The 20,160-nt window shown below is 36.4% G+C and overlaps 1 protein-coding gene across 7 annotated transcripts in view; it reads left to right on the top strand.

The window, feature by feature from the left end:
* The window catches only part of MADD (MAP kinase activating death domain), a 55,613-nt gene that overhangs the window by 30,338 nt on the left and 5,115 nt on the right, over nucleotides 1-20,160 (top strand). For 3 of the 7 annotated variants that reach the window (XM_065754891.1, XM_065754895.1, XM_065754892.1), the window contains 11 exons: nucleotides 248-331; nucleotides 2,787-2,945; nucleotides 4,050-4,158; nucleotides 5,148-5,268; nucleotides 6,368-6,473; nucleotides 7,831-7,941; nucleotides 8,850-8,957; nucleotides 9,042-9,206; nucleotides 10,349-10,421; nucleotides 12,196-12,302; nucleotides 17,149-17,218. In XM_065754891.1, coding sequence (XP_065610963.1) covers nucleotides 248-331; nucleotides 2,787-2,945; nucleotides 4,050-4,158; nucleotides 5,148-5,268; nucleotides 6,368-6,473; nucleotides 7,831-7,941; nucleotides 8,850-8,957; nucleotides 9,042-9,206; nucleotides 10,349-10,421; nucleotides 12,196-12,302; nucleotides 17,149-17,218 — 1,213 coding nt within the window. Of the gene's footprint in view, nucleotides 1-247; nucleotides 332-2,786; nucleotides 2,946-4,049; nucleotides 4,159-4,716; nucleotides 4,780-5,147; nucleotides 5,269-6,367; nucleotides 6,474-7,830; nucleotides 7,942-8,849; nucleotides 8,958-9,041; nucleotides 9,207-10,348; nucleotides 10,422-12,195; nucleotides 12,303-17,148; nucleotides 17,243-20,160 lie in introns of all 7 variants that reach the window. The other 4 variants (XM_065754893.1, XM_065754894.1, XM_065754888.1 and 1 more) reach the window with 3 other exon arrangements.

Below are 20,160 nucleotides of genomic sequence, written 5' to 3' on the forward strand. Positions count from 1 at the left end.
TTCTTCCCCCCTTCCCTTAGGGTGCTAGTCTTTCTTAACTCTTCAATTGTAGAACCCCATTACCTTTTTGACTTGCAATCAGAAGTTTCTGTTTATCTGGCTTAATCAACCAAGGAAGCATATCACATGTGATTTAATATCCCAAGAGAATGGGAAATCATGTTTTGTTTGTTTTGTTTTGTTTGTTTGTTTGTTTGTGATGATCAAAACTGAACTGATATTCTTTCTTATATGTCTGTGATTGCAGAAGAGTGATTTTGACTCTGTTCCCAGTGGAGGACCATCAGTTATGGTCCGAAGTACCAGCCAGGATTCTGAAGTTAGCACAGTGGTAGGATATACCCAAAGTGAAATCTTGATGTGATTCATTTTTTGGTAAAGTGAAGAGCTTTTTATGTCTACGCTTTGTGTACAGTATGACTGCATACTATCATAGACACCTAATATTGTGTCTATGTTATTGTCTCTGTCCAGAGCCTCTGAGTGAGTGGCAAACATGTATCTGACAGAATATGCATACCATTTTACTAGCAGATTGCATCTGTCATATATGATACTTATTACTTTTATGTATTCCTATATATTGGTGTATTTATGGAACTAGTGGATTGCAGTCCTTTTATAAATATGACTTAGTTGTGTATAAATGACTTCAAAAAAATGTAACCAGAGGAAAAAAAAAAAAAAGGTGAATTAAAAGCAAGAAAAAACGTTCCCATCTATTAACTTAAACCATTTGAATCATTTGCAAATATGTATGTTTCTTCTGATCAGCTGTAGGGCCTAGAGGAGAAAGGAGTAGGATTGCATTCTATTAAAGACTTCTCTCTGCTGCATGTTATTAGATGCAGGAGATTTCAAGGAACTTTCCTTTTTGTTTTTGGTTTTTCTTCTCTCTAAACTGCTGCAAGTGTAATATCTAGTTTTCCATAATCTCTTCCCAACCTGTAACAAGAATAATACTGTCTTTCTCTGTTGGACATGGAAATTACTCTCTGTGGTATGTAGCTGCGGAGAGAAAAGGAGTCTGGGAGAGCTGGTTGATATTCAAGGATCTACTATTTCAAACTCAAGAAAGGTTCCATCCCAACAAATAGGAAATCAAGCAGGGGCATCACATGGACTGTTTGGATAAGCAAGGAACTCCTAACTGAATTGAAGTATTAAACAGAAATGCATGGGAGGTGGAAGCAGGAGCAGGTGACCTGGGAGGAATATATACTTGCTGTGCCATCTTGCAGGGATAGAATCTGGAAATCCTAGGTGGACCTGAGGGTTAATCTGGAAAGGAATGTGAATGGCCATGAGAAAGGATTCTCTTAAGTCCATAAACAACAAGAGGATGATTAGGGAAAATATGGGCCCGTTACTTAATTGAGCATGGGAACTGGTGACAAATGGAAATGGTTGGGATACTCAGTGCCTTCTTTGCCTCAGTCTTCACTAGTAAGACTAGCCATTAAGAATTCCAGGCCCATGAAGTCTGAAGAGTCCTAGAGCTGGAGCCAGGAAGACTTACTTGATGAGGAGGACTAGGCTAGGGACCACTTCAATGAACTGGATATGCATTAGTCCGTGGGGCCTAATGGTTTCCAGCCATGAGCGTTGAGGGAATTGGCTGATACTGTTGTCTCTGAGCAGTCATGGTGATTGATAGACGTTTCTGAGGAAGGAGTTAGAGCAGGTATCACACCTGCCTTCAGAAAAGGCAATAAAGGAGGTAGGGGAGCTGCAGTCTGGTCAGCATCCCCTCAGATCCTGGAAAGAAGGTGGAGAAAATTCTTCAAAGTATTTCCAAATGCATGAAAGACAAGTAGGTGAATGAGAGTAGTCAGCGTCAGTTTACAAAGGGGCAATCACGTGTAACTGAGCTGATAACCTCAGACAATGAGAACTAGCTTAGTGTATGAGGGGAGAGTAGTGGATGTTGTTTACCTCAAATTTAGCTAGATGTCCAGTCCTGGGTTCCCAGTACAAGGACAACTTAACTGAAGTCAGTTCAGCATAGTGCAACAGAGGAGATAAGCTACTCAAGCATCTTTCATATGAGGAGAGTTGGGACTCTGAAGGCAAGGCACAGAGGGGATCTTATCAATGTGTATAAATACTAAACGGGAGGGAGTGCAGACAAAGGAGTCAGACTCAACAGTAACCACTGCCAGGACAAGAGATGATCAACACAAAAATTAAAGCATGGGAAATTCCTTCTGAACAGAAGATACTTGTTTTTTTTTGTGTTTTTTTTGTTGTTGTTGTTGTTGTCAGGATTGTTAAACACTGGAACAGCTTGTCCAGAGAGGTTATAGAATAGTTATGTGTGGAGATTTTTAAAATCTCACTGGACATGGTTCTCAACAACATGAGGCACCGTCCCTAGCGCTGTTCAAGAAGCGTTTAGATGGGGTGCTGAGGGATTTGATTTAAGTAGTATAGTGGATAGGGATGGTGATAGGAGGATGGTTGGACTAGATGATCTTGTAGGTCCTTTCCAACCTAATGTATCTTTGAACCTATGAACATCCTCTAGCTGACCTCGCTTGAGCCAGGGGTATAGCCTATAGATGGTCCTAAAAGATCTGCTCCGAACTGAACACTTCTGTGATTTTCTTAAGGACTGTTAATCTTTTACTGGATTTTATGTGAGAATAGTATCACTGAAAAAGGAAAGGCAAAGGTGGCTTTCAGTTGTACTGTTTATTTTATGCTGTAAGAGAAAAGAAAAAATTACATTTTCTCACCGCACTGTCTTGATTACTGAAGAATGATGGCTTCATCTTTCTCCACAGGTTAGCAACAGCTCTGGAGAGACACTAGGAGCAGACAGTGACTTGAGTAGCAATGCTGGTGATGGCCCAAGTATGGAAAATGGAGGCAACCTGACAGGATCCAGGGGCACTGTGTCAGACAGTGAAATTGAGACAAACTCTGCTACTAGCTCTATTTTTGTAAGAACACTGCATACCTTACTTTTTATTTATTTATTTTAAAATGCTGTACAGTAATCATTTTGATGCTAATGCATATTTGAAAGAGGATATTTGATTCTGTTCTAAGGATTAATCACCAATGATTTACAACATCAAAATATTTAAGATTATTACATGTGCCTTTCTTCATATCCTGTGCAATACATGTTTCTTTGAGAGTAGTAGATTTGCATCCCACGTCATGTTATATGCTCTAGCAATCTTCCCACCCTTGCTTGGTGTTACTGTCTACCAAATTGACATCTAATTTCCCTGCAGAAACAAAAAAGTCAAAGGGTGTTGTCTGACTTCAATTAATTAAAAGGAACTGATAGCTTGCCACTTTTCTGAATTTTTGGCATTTTTTATATTTGATTAATGAAACTAAATAAAGTTTAAGGCACCTATGCAACATATACATCTGACTTGGTTCTAAATATGATCTGTGATGAATGTCAGGAATTACAACATAGTTTACTTAGTGATAGAGGAATAGACGGGCAACTTTGTCGTTGCGGTTCCTGCTGACAGTCCCAGCATACAGTTCTTCAGACCAGGTGACGCATGATAATCTGCTAAGTATTAGTAAGTTTACTGAGCCTTTATGAATGGTAAATGAAAGATAAGTATGTTAAGTCTGAATTGGAGCTAAAACTCAGGTAATCTTATTCTGTTTGTGAATATTCATTTTCTGTGTTAATCCTGAGAAGATGGCATGCATTTTTCCTGTGTTCCTCATCATCTATGTGATGGTTGTGATATTCAGCTATTTCCTGGGAGTGGGAAATTACTGTTAGAATGTAGATAAACTTCTTAAGTGAGAAATGTGGAGGATAACAGAAGAGGTTTAACTGTTCCTTCCTTTGATCTGGGATTTGCATTTTTTGTGTTGTCTATCTGGATTCTGGGCTTCTAAATATCATAACTTCATTGTTTTTTTAACAAAGTAAACTTTTTTTTGTAAACTTTTGTGGGAGAAGTGTACATGAAATACAACTAGCAAATTGTTAAGTACAGCAGTATATTGCAAGAAACAGCCCTGCAAGTTGAAGAGATGTCTGACACCTCATATATTATTTTCAGGCGAAGTCTCATAACCTGAAGCAGAATGTAAAGGAGAACAAAGGCAGTACTCCAGGGAAAGGTCCAGAGGATGGGAACCAGCGCGTCTATCTCTATGAAGGACTTCTGGGTAAGCTATTTTTGAGGGAGTAAGGGGATCTTTTAGACTGAAGCTGAAGAGGAGTCATGTCTGGGGCAGATTGGAATTTGTGTTTCCAAGTATCTTATTTTAAACTACTCCCTGTTGTCTGTGCTGTCAGAATAGGAGAGTCCATTAGGACATTCATAATAATGCGAAGGATTTTCTGGGGAGATTGAATAAGTGAAGATGGGTGGGTGGTGTAGTTAACATAGCATGTAGCTTTTTCAAGGCTCATGTTCTTGAATAAGAATTCTTCAAACTGTTGGAAGGAAGATAAGAGGAACTTAGTTAGCTATGAATGGAAAGCTAAAAATTTATTGCTGATCTATTAAAAAAAAAAACAGCTTCACTTTAAGTCTTTGAATTAGAGGGTTACTAAACTCAAAAATTTAATGCTTTTAGATTGTGTATCCCTGAATTAGCAGTATATTGGTTTGGTTTTTTTTTTAATGTATTTTACCTGGACTTGCTGTTAATCAAGAGCTCTTTCTTCCTCTGTTTTTCATCCTTTCTATTTATTGTTCCTACCTGCTTGGAATGATACAGGTAGGGATAAAGGATCTGTCTGGGACCAGTTAGAGGATGCTGCAATGGAAACCTTCTCTATGAGTAATAATCTCATCTTTCCACTTCTCTGTGTGTTTGCCATGATCTGTGTTTGTGTGAGATATTCCTGTTGCTTTCAAACCGTGTTAATGATATATGGAAGAAAATATATTCTGTAAGGAACGGGGTTGAGAGACTCTTTTGTGTTTTCAAGTGAAGTTTTCAAATGCTTATACCATAAGTTAGAATGAGCAAGGTGTCTTGTCTTCAGTTTTATACTCTTCTTCATTGTGATTTTGTTTGTGATTTAAAAGTTTCACTTTTTTTTTCAATATGGATTATTTGAGTGTTGGCTTGTCATATTTTCAAAATATGAGAAGGAAAGGGAATTTGACTGACACAAGTACTCAATTTTTGTATGTACTTCCTAGGCAAAGAGCGCTCCACTCTGTGGGACCAGATGCAGTTCTGGGAAGATGCCTTTTTGGATGCTGTGATGTTAGAGAGAGAAGGAATGGGGATGGACCAGGGACCCCAGGAGATGATTGACAGGTAAAGCTTTTTAGCAGGCCTCTATTTTTCCTCATTATTTCACCTGGGGCTGAAACAATGGAAAGAATATTATTTTAGTTCTGTTGCATGTGTTATTTTGTCACTTTGTAACCTTAAGTACTGTAACTGTTCCAAAATGAGCCTTTTGTCTCTGTGCTGGTCAGCACCTCCTGCTACTGAAATACTATCTTCACTTGTCACATGTCCCTTATCACTCATGGAGAGCTGATATTTTTGAAATAATGAGTAGTGGTAAACATGATCACACTGTGGAATAGGCTGAATTGGTAATAAAGCAAAGAATTTCTTGGTTCAGACAAGTGTATTTTGGAATGAAGGGACATATCACTGTTTTGGAAAAAGTTAAATATCTTCAGAAAGTGCATTTTCAACTTTCCCAAAACACAAAATTGTAAATAGGTGTTTTTACAGTTTTTAGTACAAATAAACAAAAATCAGCAAAGCACCACAGTGAGAAAACCACTTTATATAAATATCTGTGTGACTACTTAATGCTACTTCTAAGCTGTCTTTACTGCCTACTCTTGTTTTTTTCTCAGCCCTGTTAAAATCTCATCTATTTGTGCCACCTATAGCCATGCTATCGTGTAGCATTAGGGTCTCTTAGCCAAAATAACCAGAATTAGCCAGTGAGGTGCTAGTTAGTGGAAAAAGAACCAGTTTGAAATCTGTCTACTTTACTGGAATAAGAGATAACCTACAAACTTCTGTCATGAGTTAAATGCAGCTGCATAACAGAAACAAAGCTCTAAAGGGGGCAACTCTTATACTGATTTATATGTTCCTCTTCTAGCAGTTGTTATGAAGCTGCAACTACAGAAGAGGAAGTGGATAAGACCAGTGGACTACTGAGAGAACTTTCCAACTGAGCATAGTTTAGTTGCTTGAACTAAATTATGAATGAATGTTTAATTAATGAATGTAGCATTGTACTGGAAAATATCCCTTTGGCTTAGTTTTTTTGCAGATTTGATTTGCCATTCACTTTTTATAAGTAACATTCTGTACCCTGCCGGTGCTGTAGTGATCTAGATGAAAAATACCCATGAGACGATTTCACAGCTTACTATTTTTGCAGGTATCTTTCCCTGGGAGAACATGATCGAAAGCGTTTGGAGGATGATGAGGACCGCTTATTGGCTACACTGCTACATAATATGATTGCTTATATGCTTATGGTAAAGGTGAGGTGTTTTGGTTTTTTTAGTGAGCAGTATATTTTGGTGTGTTGTCTTGAAACCAATGTAGTGTAAGATAGTATTTTAAAATGTGATCTTAATGAGGAAATTGTTTTAGAACCTGGACATCTTCTGAGGTTTGTTGTCTTAGTTTAAGCAGATCTAAGCTATAGGTATTGATATACATTGCAATATAAACTAGGAACTTTTTAGACCTACCAACAACTTTAGAGGATGTTCTTATTCTCAGGAATATGGGTTATAAGTTAGGTAGAGAGCATCTTCTAGTCTGTTTTCCTAACAGCTGCAAATTCCTGTTGTTATTGGGGAAGTTAGAGTTGAAAGGAAAGTATGTGCAGATTGTGAATATGCATATCAATAGCTCAACATGAAATTTGCAGTGACTTGTAAGCAATCCATTTTTTTTCATTCAGTGGGCTGTCTATGTGTTCTTAAGACTGTAGGTGGCTATTAATAATTTAGACTAATAGAAATATATTTCTTAAATAATGAAATTTTTCCTTCAGAAGTCACTGGAAAATCAGTCTTCTAAAATTTTTGTCATATATAGAATCAGATGTAGGGCTTTCCTTTTCCAGGACAATCTTGTAACAATTTTTATGTGCTATTCTGTACAGAAGAGCATCTTGACACTCTGACTAGGTATACACAGGTGCTAGTTTGAAAACTTCTTATGATGTAAATGAGGAGGTGAGATATCATTCTATAGTAAAGAAAAGATAAAGAATGTCTGATATTCAAGACATGGGAAAAGTTGCTTGGTGTAGTTTTTTTGGAGGAGAAAGTGGGGCGGAGAAACAAGGGATTGATTTTATATATAAATATATATATATATATATTCCTGATATAAATGGAACATGAAGATAAGTTTTAAGATGGAATTTGAGTATACTTGGAATTAGTTTATTTCAGAAGAAGGCTGAGATATGGCTATTAGGACTTGCACCCCTATAATTAATTTCAGTAGCAGCAATAATAGCCATTTACTTTGATCCACGGATGCAAAAGGGAAGAGTGAATAAAGTTGATAAGTGGCAACGTGGAGAAACGTCAATTTTTATATCAGTAGTGGGAAGTGGGGGGTAATGAAATTGCTGCTTTATTGTTCAAGAGTAGGCAAAAAATCTGTTGTATGTAGTATCTCTTGTCCCAGTTGTTGGGAAAAGTGGAGTATGGGCAGTTTCTGCTGCTACTGCTGGGCTAAAGAGGACTTAGCATGGTTGAAGTGCAGATGAATTGTTTTGCAGTGTTAGCAATGAAAACCAAAATATGTTGTATTTGGGAGGCAGGAGGAGTTGCTTGTCATTAGAGAGAAGTAACTGTCTTTATATGTTCTTTCTAGGTGAATAAGAATGATATTAGGAAGAAGGTGCGACGTCTGATGGGAAAATCACATATTGGATTGTTGCACAGCCAGCAATTAAATGACATTCTAGATAAGCTTGCTAACCTGGTAGGTGAAACCATGATGAATGATGCATCTGTGGGAGCTTCAGCAGAGGGAAAAGTACTTAAAAATTTTTCTATAAATACTCAGCTGCAACAGTACAATAAAAGTGTTAAAGATCATTAAATCAGATTATTAAATACTGCCATGATATGTATAGTATGAAGACTATGGTTGCATGACCCCGCTTTGTAATATTATGTAGTCTTCCATCAGAACTGCAGTACAAACATGTGTAAACATGAGACTTCAGCACTAGAGTTCTGTGCAACCCTAATGTTTTCCTAATATCACTTTCACTGTTGGGAACCTTTGTTCTTACGAAGACTGTAATAAGTGTTTGGTTTTCCATGGGTCATAAGGCTTATCAGGATCAGTTTCTGTGCAAAATTATTTCCATTGTCAGTGCGACAATACAGAATAAACCTTGCATCCTCTGTTGCTTGCTAAGAGCAGTTTGACTAAGAAAAGTAGACAGCTTTAAATGTAGCTGGCACTAGGATGGTTGCACAGTAGCAGTTTTGGAAGAAAATTTTCCAGAATATTTTTACAGATGGAACTTAGTTTTATGCATAGAAGGGACATAGAAATTCTCCTATTGTTAACTGGGGAAAAAGCAGACCACTGTACTGCAGTTAATAGTTAATGGAGTTGAGGCACCTTACTATTATGTTCTGAATGTGGAACCAGCTTGAAGGTTTTTTTGTGCTCTGACAACTTTCATAGTTGCTCTTTTAGAAACTAAACTTACTGAAGCATCTTGCCTAAGGCCATGTCCAAAATTGCCTCTGATCAGTTATGTTAAAAATACTTTTTTTTTCCTGTGTTGAAAATGCTTCTAGCATTACCTACTGGACTCTTCTCAAGAAAGCTGGTTTTGGAGTTCATTAATGATGCCATATTTTCTTATCTAGAATGGGCGGGAGCTCCCTGTGAGACCCAGCGGCAGCCGCCACATCAAGAAGCAGACTTTCGTAGTCCATGCTGGAACAGACACTACAGGAGATATATTTTTCATGGAGGTAGAGATAGGAATATATATTAATGCAACCATTGACGTTCAATAAATAGTATTAGAAATCTCATCTAACATTTTGTGCTCTCAGGTGTGTGATGACTGCATTGTGCTGAGAAGCAACATTGGAACTGTGTATGAACGGTGGTGGTATGAGAAACTCATCAACATGACATACTGTCCCAAGACAAAAGTTCTGTGTCTCTGGCGGAGGAATGGTCAGGAAACACAACTGAACAAGTTCTACACAAAGAAGGTACACATTTTATTTAATGCAGACAAGACAGTGCGGAACAAATACGTTGTACTGGTATTTCATACGTTTAATTTAAATGATAGTATTCTCTCTTCAGTACTCTATACTGAACTGCAGTGGCTGCTTAATGACACTGACTGAAACTAATGCTTTGCCTTGTCATCTACCTGGAGGCAATAGTACAGCAGGATGTAATTAAAAAATGACAAGTGTAGCTTTTACTTGTTTTTTTGGTTTGAAGAACTAAGAGAGAGTAATATGTGATTGAACTGTGCTCTGTGAAGGAAAGGATCTCAGTTACTGAATGTTGAATGTTCATGGAGACTTAGAAAGATACCAAAAATATTGTGTTGGATTTATGAGCAAAAGCTCAATTCAGTTATATTTTGTAATGGAGTTAATTGTACTGTTTTAAATGGAAAACTTGAACTGATCAAATTGATGTTTTTTTTTCTCCTGGGCCCATGTTTGATTTTTGTTGATTTCATATCTATCTTTCTCCACTATTTGAAAAGCCTTTGTTGCTGTAATTCAGATGTGAATACAGAGGGAAGGAAGACAAAAGAAAGTGTTCTAGAGAAGTTTCTTTGAAAGCTAGTTGTATATATTTGGGCCTCGGGTAGAAATTTCTCTTCAAATTTACTCCAAGATTATGGCTTACCAATTATTTTAGAGAAGAAAGTTGGAGGAAGATTGCTTGAGGAATATGGTGTAAGGAAATGAATGTAATTAACAAAAAGATAAATTATATGAGCATGGCCAGCAACATTGTGTTTTCTGAATGTTGAGAGGAAGGAGGAGAGATTGTGAGATGGTTTAGAAGCTTTTCCTCTACACTAGGATACTGAGTAAACTTCATTAGATTACTTATGAGATTGTGCCATTGCATGACTTATTCACTAGCTTATGCTATTTAGGTACAAAATGTTTATTTTTCAAGTTGACAGAGAAACTATTATAAATACCATAAGTAATTAGCTGTAGTTAATCTTTAATAGACATTTGCTATTGTGTGCCATGTGTGGCTTGCTTTTGCCTTTGTGTTTTTTGTTTCTTTTATTTTTTTGTTTTGTTTTTTTAGAATCTTCCCATTCTCTTGTAATATGAAAAAATAACATTATTTTACTCTTTTTATATAATAGTGCCGTGAATTATACTACTGTGTAAAAGACAGCATGGAACGAGCAGCAGCAAGGCAGCAAAGCATTAAACCAGGTAAGAAATGTGCTTGTTAGGAATATTCATTGTTTCGTCTGTAATCATCCAGGCTTTTTTATTAGTTTGTTTAAACATCATGTTCTGTAAGTTGGAAACTAGAAGGCAGCTTTGCACAACTGTGTGTATGTGGCAGATTTAATATTATTTTTAGCTTGCTCCCATATACCTCATTCAAGATCCAAACAAAAGCAAAACACCTGTATGAGGAAGAGTCGCATTAAGGAGGACTAACTACCAGTAACATCATAATTTGAAAATCTGAAGCAGCAACTTTGCTTTCTCTTCATGGCTGGCTAGCTTTTATTTCTGATTGGGATGTACAACTATATTCACTTCATGTTGAGAATTGGGTCTAATAATATGCTCGTTTGTCTTTGTGAATCTGCCGTGGTGGATTTGTAGCTTTCTGCAGGCTTCTAAAGCACAGGTCTTGATTATTGTAAAGTTTATTGGAAAGTATTGTACTTGTGCAAATAGAATAGTGCAGTTAAATCCATTGTCCTTATATGAATGTAACCTCTCCCCTGTTGACTTTATTCTTGATTATATTCTTGTCTCATCACTGAGACAGAATAGTATAATTATAGTTGACGTAAATTCCTTTCCAATTTCCTGCTGAGTCAAAAAGTTTAGAAAGGAAATTGGGGAATTGAGTTCTTGGACAGGCAACTTTTCATTTTTCTTAGTTCCCAGAGCACAGTAAGTTTCCAAGTATGTTTTTGTTGTTGTTGTTACAAGTGTTGCTTTTTTTGCAAGCATATACTAGATCTGGAAACCATGCTTTGAAATACAAGCAAATTTTATGATATATTTTAATCCCATATCTCAGGGATCTGTGCATTATATTTGTAATATATATTTGTTATATTCGCGACTGAGAAAGTGACTTGCATTTAAATTCAATATCCTAAGGATTCAGCATTCATCTTAGCTGTTGTAGCTTGTAGAAAACACCGATTTCATCCTGACATTAGTCCGGTTTAATCTGAGGAGGAAGAGGACAGGCTGGATTTTTGCTGAGGGTAGAGGAGGCAAAAGTATATTTGAAAACTAATCTGATAATTGGGCAACAGTGAAGTATTAAACATATGTTGAAAGCTATTCCTCAATTCAATGATTCTGCACTACTCATATTAAAAATAAAATAAAATCATAAGAAAGCATTTTCTAGCTGAAGTGAATGATGCAAAGTAAACTAGATAAAATGTCTAGATGAGAATAGATGAAAATCTCTTGCTGTCTTCTATTGATTTGTCATTGTAACCACAATTTTTTGATTGCATAAAGTAAAAGATAATGCCATCAAAAACCACCAAGGTCAAAACTTTAAAGCCTAGTATGTGCTTGCTTATGTGTTTGTACTGAAGAACTATGCTGTCTTTAGTATTATATGATTGCATTGTTCTACCATCCTTCTTTAAAAAACAAAACAAACAAAAATAAACACCTGTGCCATGTTTTATTTGGCACTTAATACAAATAAACAGAAACCCCCCAAAGATATGAACCTCAAGAAATACAGACTGAGCTGACCAGAGGTGTCCTTTGCATGTAACCAGGCCAAAATTTATTGATGCTCAAAGGCGTAGTGGTTCTCTGGTGACTGTCATTTGTGGATTCTACTGAAATGCTATGTGCTTCAAAGTAAAATTTTGCTTTTATTGTTAAGTATTTTCCTTGATGATATGTCTTGATTCACTGCTTTCTATTTCTCCTTGTTCTCCTTTTCACCATCCCCTCCCTTTATTTTTTTCCCTCTAACATCTCACAGGCCCCGAGTTGGGTGGTGAGTTCCCTGTGCAGGATATGAAAACTGGCGAAGGGGGTCTTCTCCAGGTCACACTGGAAGGAATTAACCTAAAATTTATGCACAGTCAGGTATGATGGAAATCTATTAGATGACAATGTGAGCATGAAGCTTTTTGCAGCTTACCTGCATCATCTGTGTTTCCTCTTCTCAAAAGCATTGAGAACAAACAGTAATGTGAAGGAGGATGAAAAACACATTTGTATATTTATAAAAAAACACACATAAGCATATAAATATATATATTTATCTATGCAAAAAAAAAAAAACAAAACACTGAAATGATATCCTCAGGAAAACTATACGGAGCTGAAGAAAAAAACAAAAGTTTAATGGAGGTTTCAGTTTCTGATTGCTTGTGGCCAGAACTGTATAAGCACAATACAATTGGTAGTCAGAATATGAAGGGACAGAAAAATTCATCACTTCTAACTTAAGTGCCATAAAGCATCACATTGTGAAAATATCCTGGTGGCATGAACTGACAACTTCATAGATAATGTTTCAATTTTACAAGTGCAAAGGGCAACTTTCTACACTGATGTAATCTGTCTTGTTTTTAAAATGAGAAATTGTCTGTACTATTCTATTTCCATACTAAATTCTAACGTGACTCTTGCACTAATTCACAAAAATCAGAATAAATTACTCTTTTCCGTCTCAATTTTGTGGGCATAGAGGAAACACAACGAATTGCCATTTCTCCCTTTCTCTGGGTGTTGTTTATGTTGCTTCCTTTGATTTTTATTTTTGTTTGTTTTTTATTTTGCTTTGTGTTTTTTGTTTTGCATATGACATTAAATGCATGCTGTGCTAGACAGTAGAATCAACTTTCAGGAGAAAAAGAGAGTGAGAGAATCTGTATGTACGTGTGTGTGAAAAACAGAAGCTTCTATCAGTTCTCTGTGAAGTTTTTTTTTTTTTTCCTTTCCTCCTGACTAGATATTTGAACTCACACAAGCTTTGTTCTTCTTTGAGTAAGCATCAGTGTAGATCCCACTGGAAGTTCATGTGACTCTCAGACACACATGCTCAGAATCTTTATTTAATACTTCTCCTAAAGTCACGGCAGCACCCTGTGTCTCTGAGCTCATATGGGTCAGGGTAAGGACTAGAGTTTTGTGAACCTCCTTGGGATTGCTTTGTGTTTATTACAAGGTTAGAACCTGAACTATAGTTGACATGCTGTTAGTATTTTGAATGTATTCTGTATGACTTCCTTTTTTTTCCTGAAAGACTGGAATGTCATTTTTGTAAGAAACTTAGAGAAACCTAGTGGTGATTCTTACTGTAGGCCTGAGGGGATTGTTACTTGGTGAATTTGGCATTAAACTGAGTCCTGTGTAGCACCAGCACTCCTAGACTAGTAGATTTATCATGTCCTTCCTGACAGAGAATGGTGTTCTAATTTGTTGTCAGTTATGAAAATCATTACATGTTTTCTGGAGAATGTTTTGTGCAAATGCCAGGTCAGACCTGGGAAATATAGTAACTGTATTCCCCACCCTTAAAATTATTCTTTCTCTTCCTCCTCCATCTAATGAAGATGCAACCATATGAGTTTCCATTAAAGTAAATTGATGCACAGTTCTGGAAAATTCACTTGTTAATTCAATATGCTGAACTCCTGAGTCTGTTAACAGTGTTAACTGACAAGAGAATTGAGTACCTAAGTGGACCTAAGATGTATCCTAGTTTTCTTCAATCTCAAAACAAAGTGTCTAGGCAGATATCAATAGTCTTCCATTTGAAGAATGCATAACTGTAGCAACCATGTAAAACACTCGTCCTAATCTCACCATATGTAAACAGCCTTTTCAATTTCTTCATCTTTGGAACTAAAGGATGTTTGTGTTCTTATTCCAACACTCATCAAACAGACTCCTTTCTTAATGAAAGGTCTACTGTTTCAGATAAACTGTCCTTTTCATTTTCATATGAATGATATGAATTCCTCTCTAAGGTAGTTGATTTCAGAATACATACATACATATATATGTGTGTGTATACACATATATATGTATATAAAAGCATAAGTAAACCCCAGGGTCTTACACATGTTTTGCTTTATTGAAAACTGCCTTTTTCTTTCTTAATGAGTTTGGATGGGCATACTGACTAAGCAGTGCCTGCAGGACCTCGTCAGACACAGCTTCCTTTTCATCTTCCTTTCCTTACCCCACATCCAGGCTCCATATTTGGCTCTCTTTCTAAGTGCTCATTTTAGCAAGGCAACTTGGATAAAGGATTTCTGTTGCTGTGATTAGTAGGAAGTCATAGAAATAATCAATTTAAAACATAGGAAGAGGGGTTTATGCTCTGTATTTCAAAAAACTTTAAAGTCCCTCTTCTGTCCTACCTGAGAAGACTGAACATACTACTTCAGTGCTGCATTTCCTGAAACTATTTTTGAAGGCTCTCAATTTGTAGTTTGTGTAGATTGGCACTGCCCCATTCCTCAGGAACTGTCTTAGATGCATGCTGGGCCATCCTTTTACCAATGCTTGATAGTTCACAAATTGTCTCCCTAAGCTGACAGTGCACGTAAGATTAAGAAGAAAAAAGTTTATCTGTATCTGGCAAATCAGAGGAAGTCCTTCTGTAATAAGTAGGAGTTAAGTGTACCTGTGACTCTGGAGGGCTATTCACAAGCTTCTAATTTGAAATCTACAAATTATGTCATAATATTGTGACACAGTAACTGTGTCCCAGTTAAGAATTCATCTGTGTCAAAAAATAAATGAAAGTTTAATGTAATACATCAGGCATGTGCCCACTTACAGTAGGATCCACACTGAATGCTCTGTCTTGGAGAAACAGTTTTCCCAGGGTGAGTAACTCGTGTTTCCTTTACACTCTTGCTCGTTTTCTGACTAAGAGAACATCTACGTCCCTTAATCAATGTAGTGAGAGTCTGTCTTTCAACTCATGTTTTAGGAAAATTGGTAACTTACTACAATTCTGACAAATTCCTAACTTTTGTGGAAACACAATGTTCAGTGTTATACACAGAACATGGCGATCTGAAATAGCGAAATCTGCCCAACAGAACATCAAGCCTTTCTATTCAGTTTTTTAATGCTGTACTTCAGAGTACCAGCAAAAACTTTTTACAGGAGATATTACAGAAAGAAGAAACTGAGTACAATGAAGTGTTCTGATACTGTCTGTTTTTGTCTGTTGCTGTTCCTCAAAAAATAAAATGTTTTTGTTCAACAAAACTGATACAGAATGTGAGTGAAAACATACAAAGAAGGAAGATGTGATTAATTTTCCTTTCCTGAGAGCCTGCATGTAAGCAGATGCAAGCTTCAGATTTTCTGTTTTTAGGTAATTGGAAGTTCAGTTTTTGATACTGATCAAAAATATATTGGGGCTATCTGTTAACTCTCTGCTTTAAAAAAAGCAAAAAAACCCAACAAGCAAACAATGAAGCAACAACAGAAAAAAAAACACAACGGCAATAAGAAACCAACAACTAGAAGATCAACCTGACCTCTTTTGATACAAACAAGCCTTTCCTTGAGGAAGAGAAAGGTGGTTGTGATTCTCTTTTTATTTTCTTTTTTTTTGGGGGGGTAGCATATCATCTAGGGCTGTATGACTTTTGCTATTATTGAATTCAGAAGGGTTGCAAGTGTTTCCTTTCCCTTCTCTCCAAGGCAATGCAGTTTCTCTAGTATTTTCTTTTTTAATAAGATCCTAAGGTCACGATGCCAGAAGTGTGTAGGAACGGAAAGTATGAATCCAGACTATTGAATACAGTACTACTGCAAATGCATCTCTAAGGTACTGGAAATAGCCTTATTGTGACTGTTAGGATAATGTTACTCTTGGTATTTCTCTTGCCTTAGAAATGGAAGCATATTAGACTCTTATGTGTGGAATTTATTCTTTATGGTACTTTCTACAGTTTCTTCTTATGTTTGTTTATGACTGATTGTTAAGGAGCTGTGCATATGTGAAGGGACTGTTTTATATTTCAAAATATATTGGCTACTGAACAAACTTGATATGCTCAGAGAATTTGTATGTTTATTCAGTCTTGTCATTTAGGCTCTAGACTGAAACATTTCATTGTGTAGTTTAATTATTTTGTCTTCTGGGGTTTGTGTTTGTAAAAGAGTTAAAAGTTTTGTCTTCTAAGTGACTGCCCAGCTCACAATGGCCAAGTGTGAAGTGAGCAAACAATAGAAAAGTGTCCCAAATGCTCCCATGCTGCTTAAAGTAGAAAACTGGTACTGACAGGAGACAGTTTGAAGTGTAAGTATACAGGTTATTTAACATAAACAGTAGTACAAGTTTAAATGGTACGTGGATATTGGAGAGGAAGATTAGTAGTTTCTCAGTGGATTAAGTGTGACTGCTGGGTAGGTTAGAAGCATCAGTGTCAGGGTGGAAAATATAGTGTCCCTTACCTGCCCTCTGTGCTGGAGGAGGATGCATGGAGGGGCAGAAACTGGGACGGATAAGAGGCTACAAATCGTGGCAAATTTGGGAGCCAGCTTTTTTCTTGTCCCCCTCTTCTGTTGTATTTCAGGTGTGTTGGTATTCTTTATGCAATTACTCATTTGAGTGCCTGAAGGGGTAGCAATGTTGGATATGTCAGAGTTACTAACTCCTTCGTTTCTCTTCCATGCTTTCTCCTCCTGCAAGGAGCGGAAGGTACTTCATCTTCTGCTGTCTTCGCTTCTTAGCACTTTTAAGTTATTTGTTGATTTCTAGCATTGTGGCAAGTTTGTCTTCTGAATATTTATTTCACCCTTTATTTATATATTAAACTGTAAATGAACTGGTAGTGTATGCTTAAACACTTCAGGTTGTATCTGCTGTGGTGATGTTTTTGTTTTATTTTAATTTTTAGATTTTAAGAGAAAAACTTACTAATTTTGTGTTATTTTTCTCCTGTTTTTGTAGGTTTTCATAGAGCTGAATCACATTAAAAAGTGCAATACTGTGCGAGGAGTCTTTGTCCTGGAGGAATTTGGTAATTACATTATTTTGATATTAGGTCTGTATTCACATGGCAGTAACTCAAATTTCCAGTCTCTAGGTTTAGAATTGCACTGCAGTCTCAAATGTGGAAGGGAAATGTAGATTGCACTAAAAAGTTACCTAATAGAGAGATGGGGAACTTAACATAAAAATTTGCATGTGCACTTCCATCATAGTATGACTTGTGGCCTAGATGCTCTTCTTGTAATAGACAAATAAGGTGTTCTGAGTTTCATGAAGCAGACAAAACAACAGGTAATATTGGATGTGCATAGGAATTTTCTTTGGTACATTACTTTTTCTTTTGAGAAATCTCTTTTTAAACAGGACTTGCAGTTTATCTTTCTCAACACATTGTGCTTTTACTGCAGAAAAAGTTCTGCTAAAAGTTTGTTCTCCACCGTACATGGAGTAGAAGATCCTTTCTACGATTGAGCCACTGTACTGTGGCTTTGGTTTCAGAGTATGCCCAGTAAAAGAGTAGTTAAGTAACAATTAAGGAAAACAGAATTGATGCCATTTAGGCTATTTATTGCTATTACATCTAATCTTCCTGTAGTCTAATTTGGATAACTTCTGGGTTTCTATTCAGTGTTAGTCAGACTATACAAGTGTAAGAAAAAAAATGAGTGAATTTAGATGCTGCTCAGTAGCGATACATATTGTTTTAACATAGTCCTCATATCTGTATTGTTTTATTCTTCCACCCGTCTGCCTGGGTCTTAAGGGTAGGTCTGAAAGTTTTACAAAAAAGAGAATTTACCACATTGTTTTCTTACTACATCAGCATACTTTAGCTGCTAATCAAAATTTAAATAAGCAGCTCTCTTGACTGTTGTCTGGAGCTGTGAATAGATGATTCTGATTGATGGTTCTCTCTAACAATGTAAAAGAAATTTAAGGAGAGTGCTAATATTAACGTCTTCATCCTTAATAATGCATTGTCTCCTTCTGGTAATAGAAAATTATGAGATATTGAAATGGTGTAACCTTTGTGGTGAACAAGCAAACAATTGTCAGAAATGAATCTAATCACCCGTATGTTTGGGATTGCAAGTTGTGAAATTTTGTCTCCTTTACTGAAAATTATGTACATAGCTCAAGTGATCAAATCATTGTACTTAACCCCTACAAAAAGATGAATAGTTTAAATGATCAAAAGATGTAGCATTATGTGGTTGCATATTCTTTAAATATGTTTTCACTCTGATAGGCACGATTCATTTTACTTTTGTTAGAAATCACTTCAAGTTGTGAAACATTTTTGTTGTCTATCAGTATTAGAGTTCAAAAGCCATAAAATTAGTTCAAACCATGGATTTAGTTTTCTGATAAAAATAATTGAATCAGAAATTTAATTTGGGTCATTTTTGGAGACTCGGGGTCTCTCAATTCAAAGTGCTTTCTTGATAGTTTATTTAGATTATGCAAGAAGACAACATTTGACTTAATTGTTCCAATCACATTCTGTTAATGATTCTGTGGTACAACTTTTTCCCCCTAAATTATAACTGTAAGGAAATGTTTTTCTTGTTTTACAGAAAATATTTGTAATCAAGGGAAACTGGTAATAAGAAACCAAGGAAAAGTAATTTTTGGAATTAAGAGAATCTAAATTGTGAGTTAGACACTGAAATAAAAAGCTGAGAAATAATTTATAAAGTAAAAATGGTCCTACTCCCACAGTAGAGGTTACTGACAAGAACCGATTTAAAAAAAAAAAGGAAAAAAGATGTTGCAGAGAAGCTAACCTTTCCTCTTGTGGATAAACGAGTGACTACTTCCATATGTGCTTTATTAATTGTTAAAATATGAGAAGATACATGAATCTGTCCTGTGGAGGAAAAATTAAATTTATTGAGTGAATTGACAGTATTCACCATCAAGTTGCATGGGCTTCTTAAGAATGAAGTTGCAGAACTATGTTAAACATTCTGAGCCTTGCAATGTGATTCATGGTACAGTGAGTATCTCAAAGTAGTGCCTTCTCTTAGGGAGATAGAATACAGTAGATGAGAAACTAGCCTGGTGAGAAGTAGTTCGGTGCAGGATTTGTTGATTTTATTCTGCCAAGTGTGATTGCTCCAACTGTAGCTATAACACAGCAGGAAATTAAAGGTCAGATTGGTAACACTAGGCTTAAATACCAGCGTGAAATTTGCAATTGTGATTTCAGATCAGGGTGCAAGCAGAAGCTCAGGAACTATTGTGCAAAAATAGAAATTGAGATTTAAAGTAGGTGAGAAAATCTAAGGCTCTTCCCTCTGGAATTTGAGTTACTGCTGTGTACTTGTGCTTTACTTGTGGCCCCTTCACCGTGGCTGCTATGAAAACCTTCATTCTCCAGCAGGTAAAGTTATGTCCCCTGAACTCATTCTATGGTAGTACTGTGTTTTCATTCACAGAACCAAAAGCTGTTGAATGGTGCTTAATAATTTACTTTCTTCATCCACTTAGTTTAACAGCATCAGGAATAAGTCTTAATGTTAGAAGAAACGTGCTTGTTCTCATCTCTTAATTTGAAGCTTGGGTGGGGTTGGGATTTTTTGTTTCGTTTCGTTTGCTTTCTGTATTTTACAGTGGTAGAGCTTTGACTTCTGTGGGTATGAATCCAGACCCGCTTTTTTTTTTTTATTCTTCCTAACTCGGTCCTCTCAGGAGAGCTTTTCCTACTGAAAGGACTGTAAAGGAGTATTGTGTACTTAAAGAAAAGGTGATTTACTGTCTGCAAAGTGAGGAGAGAGCACCTAGGTACTCTTCTGTTCCCTCTTTTCCTATTCTCAGTTATGACACAGGACTTTACACCTTCCCTTCTCTCCTTGTCTCATGGCACAAGGTCCTTACAGCTTTCCCTTCCTGCTTTTTGAAGAGTATATGAACAGTTGTATGTAATCCAGTGGGCAGTGAGACTTAAACAACTGTAAAAATCCTACC

The sequence above is a fragment of the Cyrtonyx montezumae genome, unplaced genomic scaffold (genome assembly GCF_038088225.1).
Source record: "Cyrtonyx montezumae isolate F1298 unplaced genomic scaffold, pur_monq_1.0 scaffold_10, whole genome shotgun sequence".
In the NCBI taxonomy this organism is placed as follows: Eukaryota; Metazoa; Chordata; class Aves; order Galliformes; family Odontophoridae; genus Cyrtonyx; species Cyrtonyx montezumae.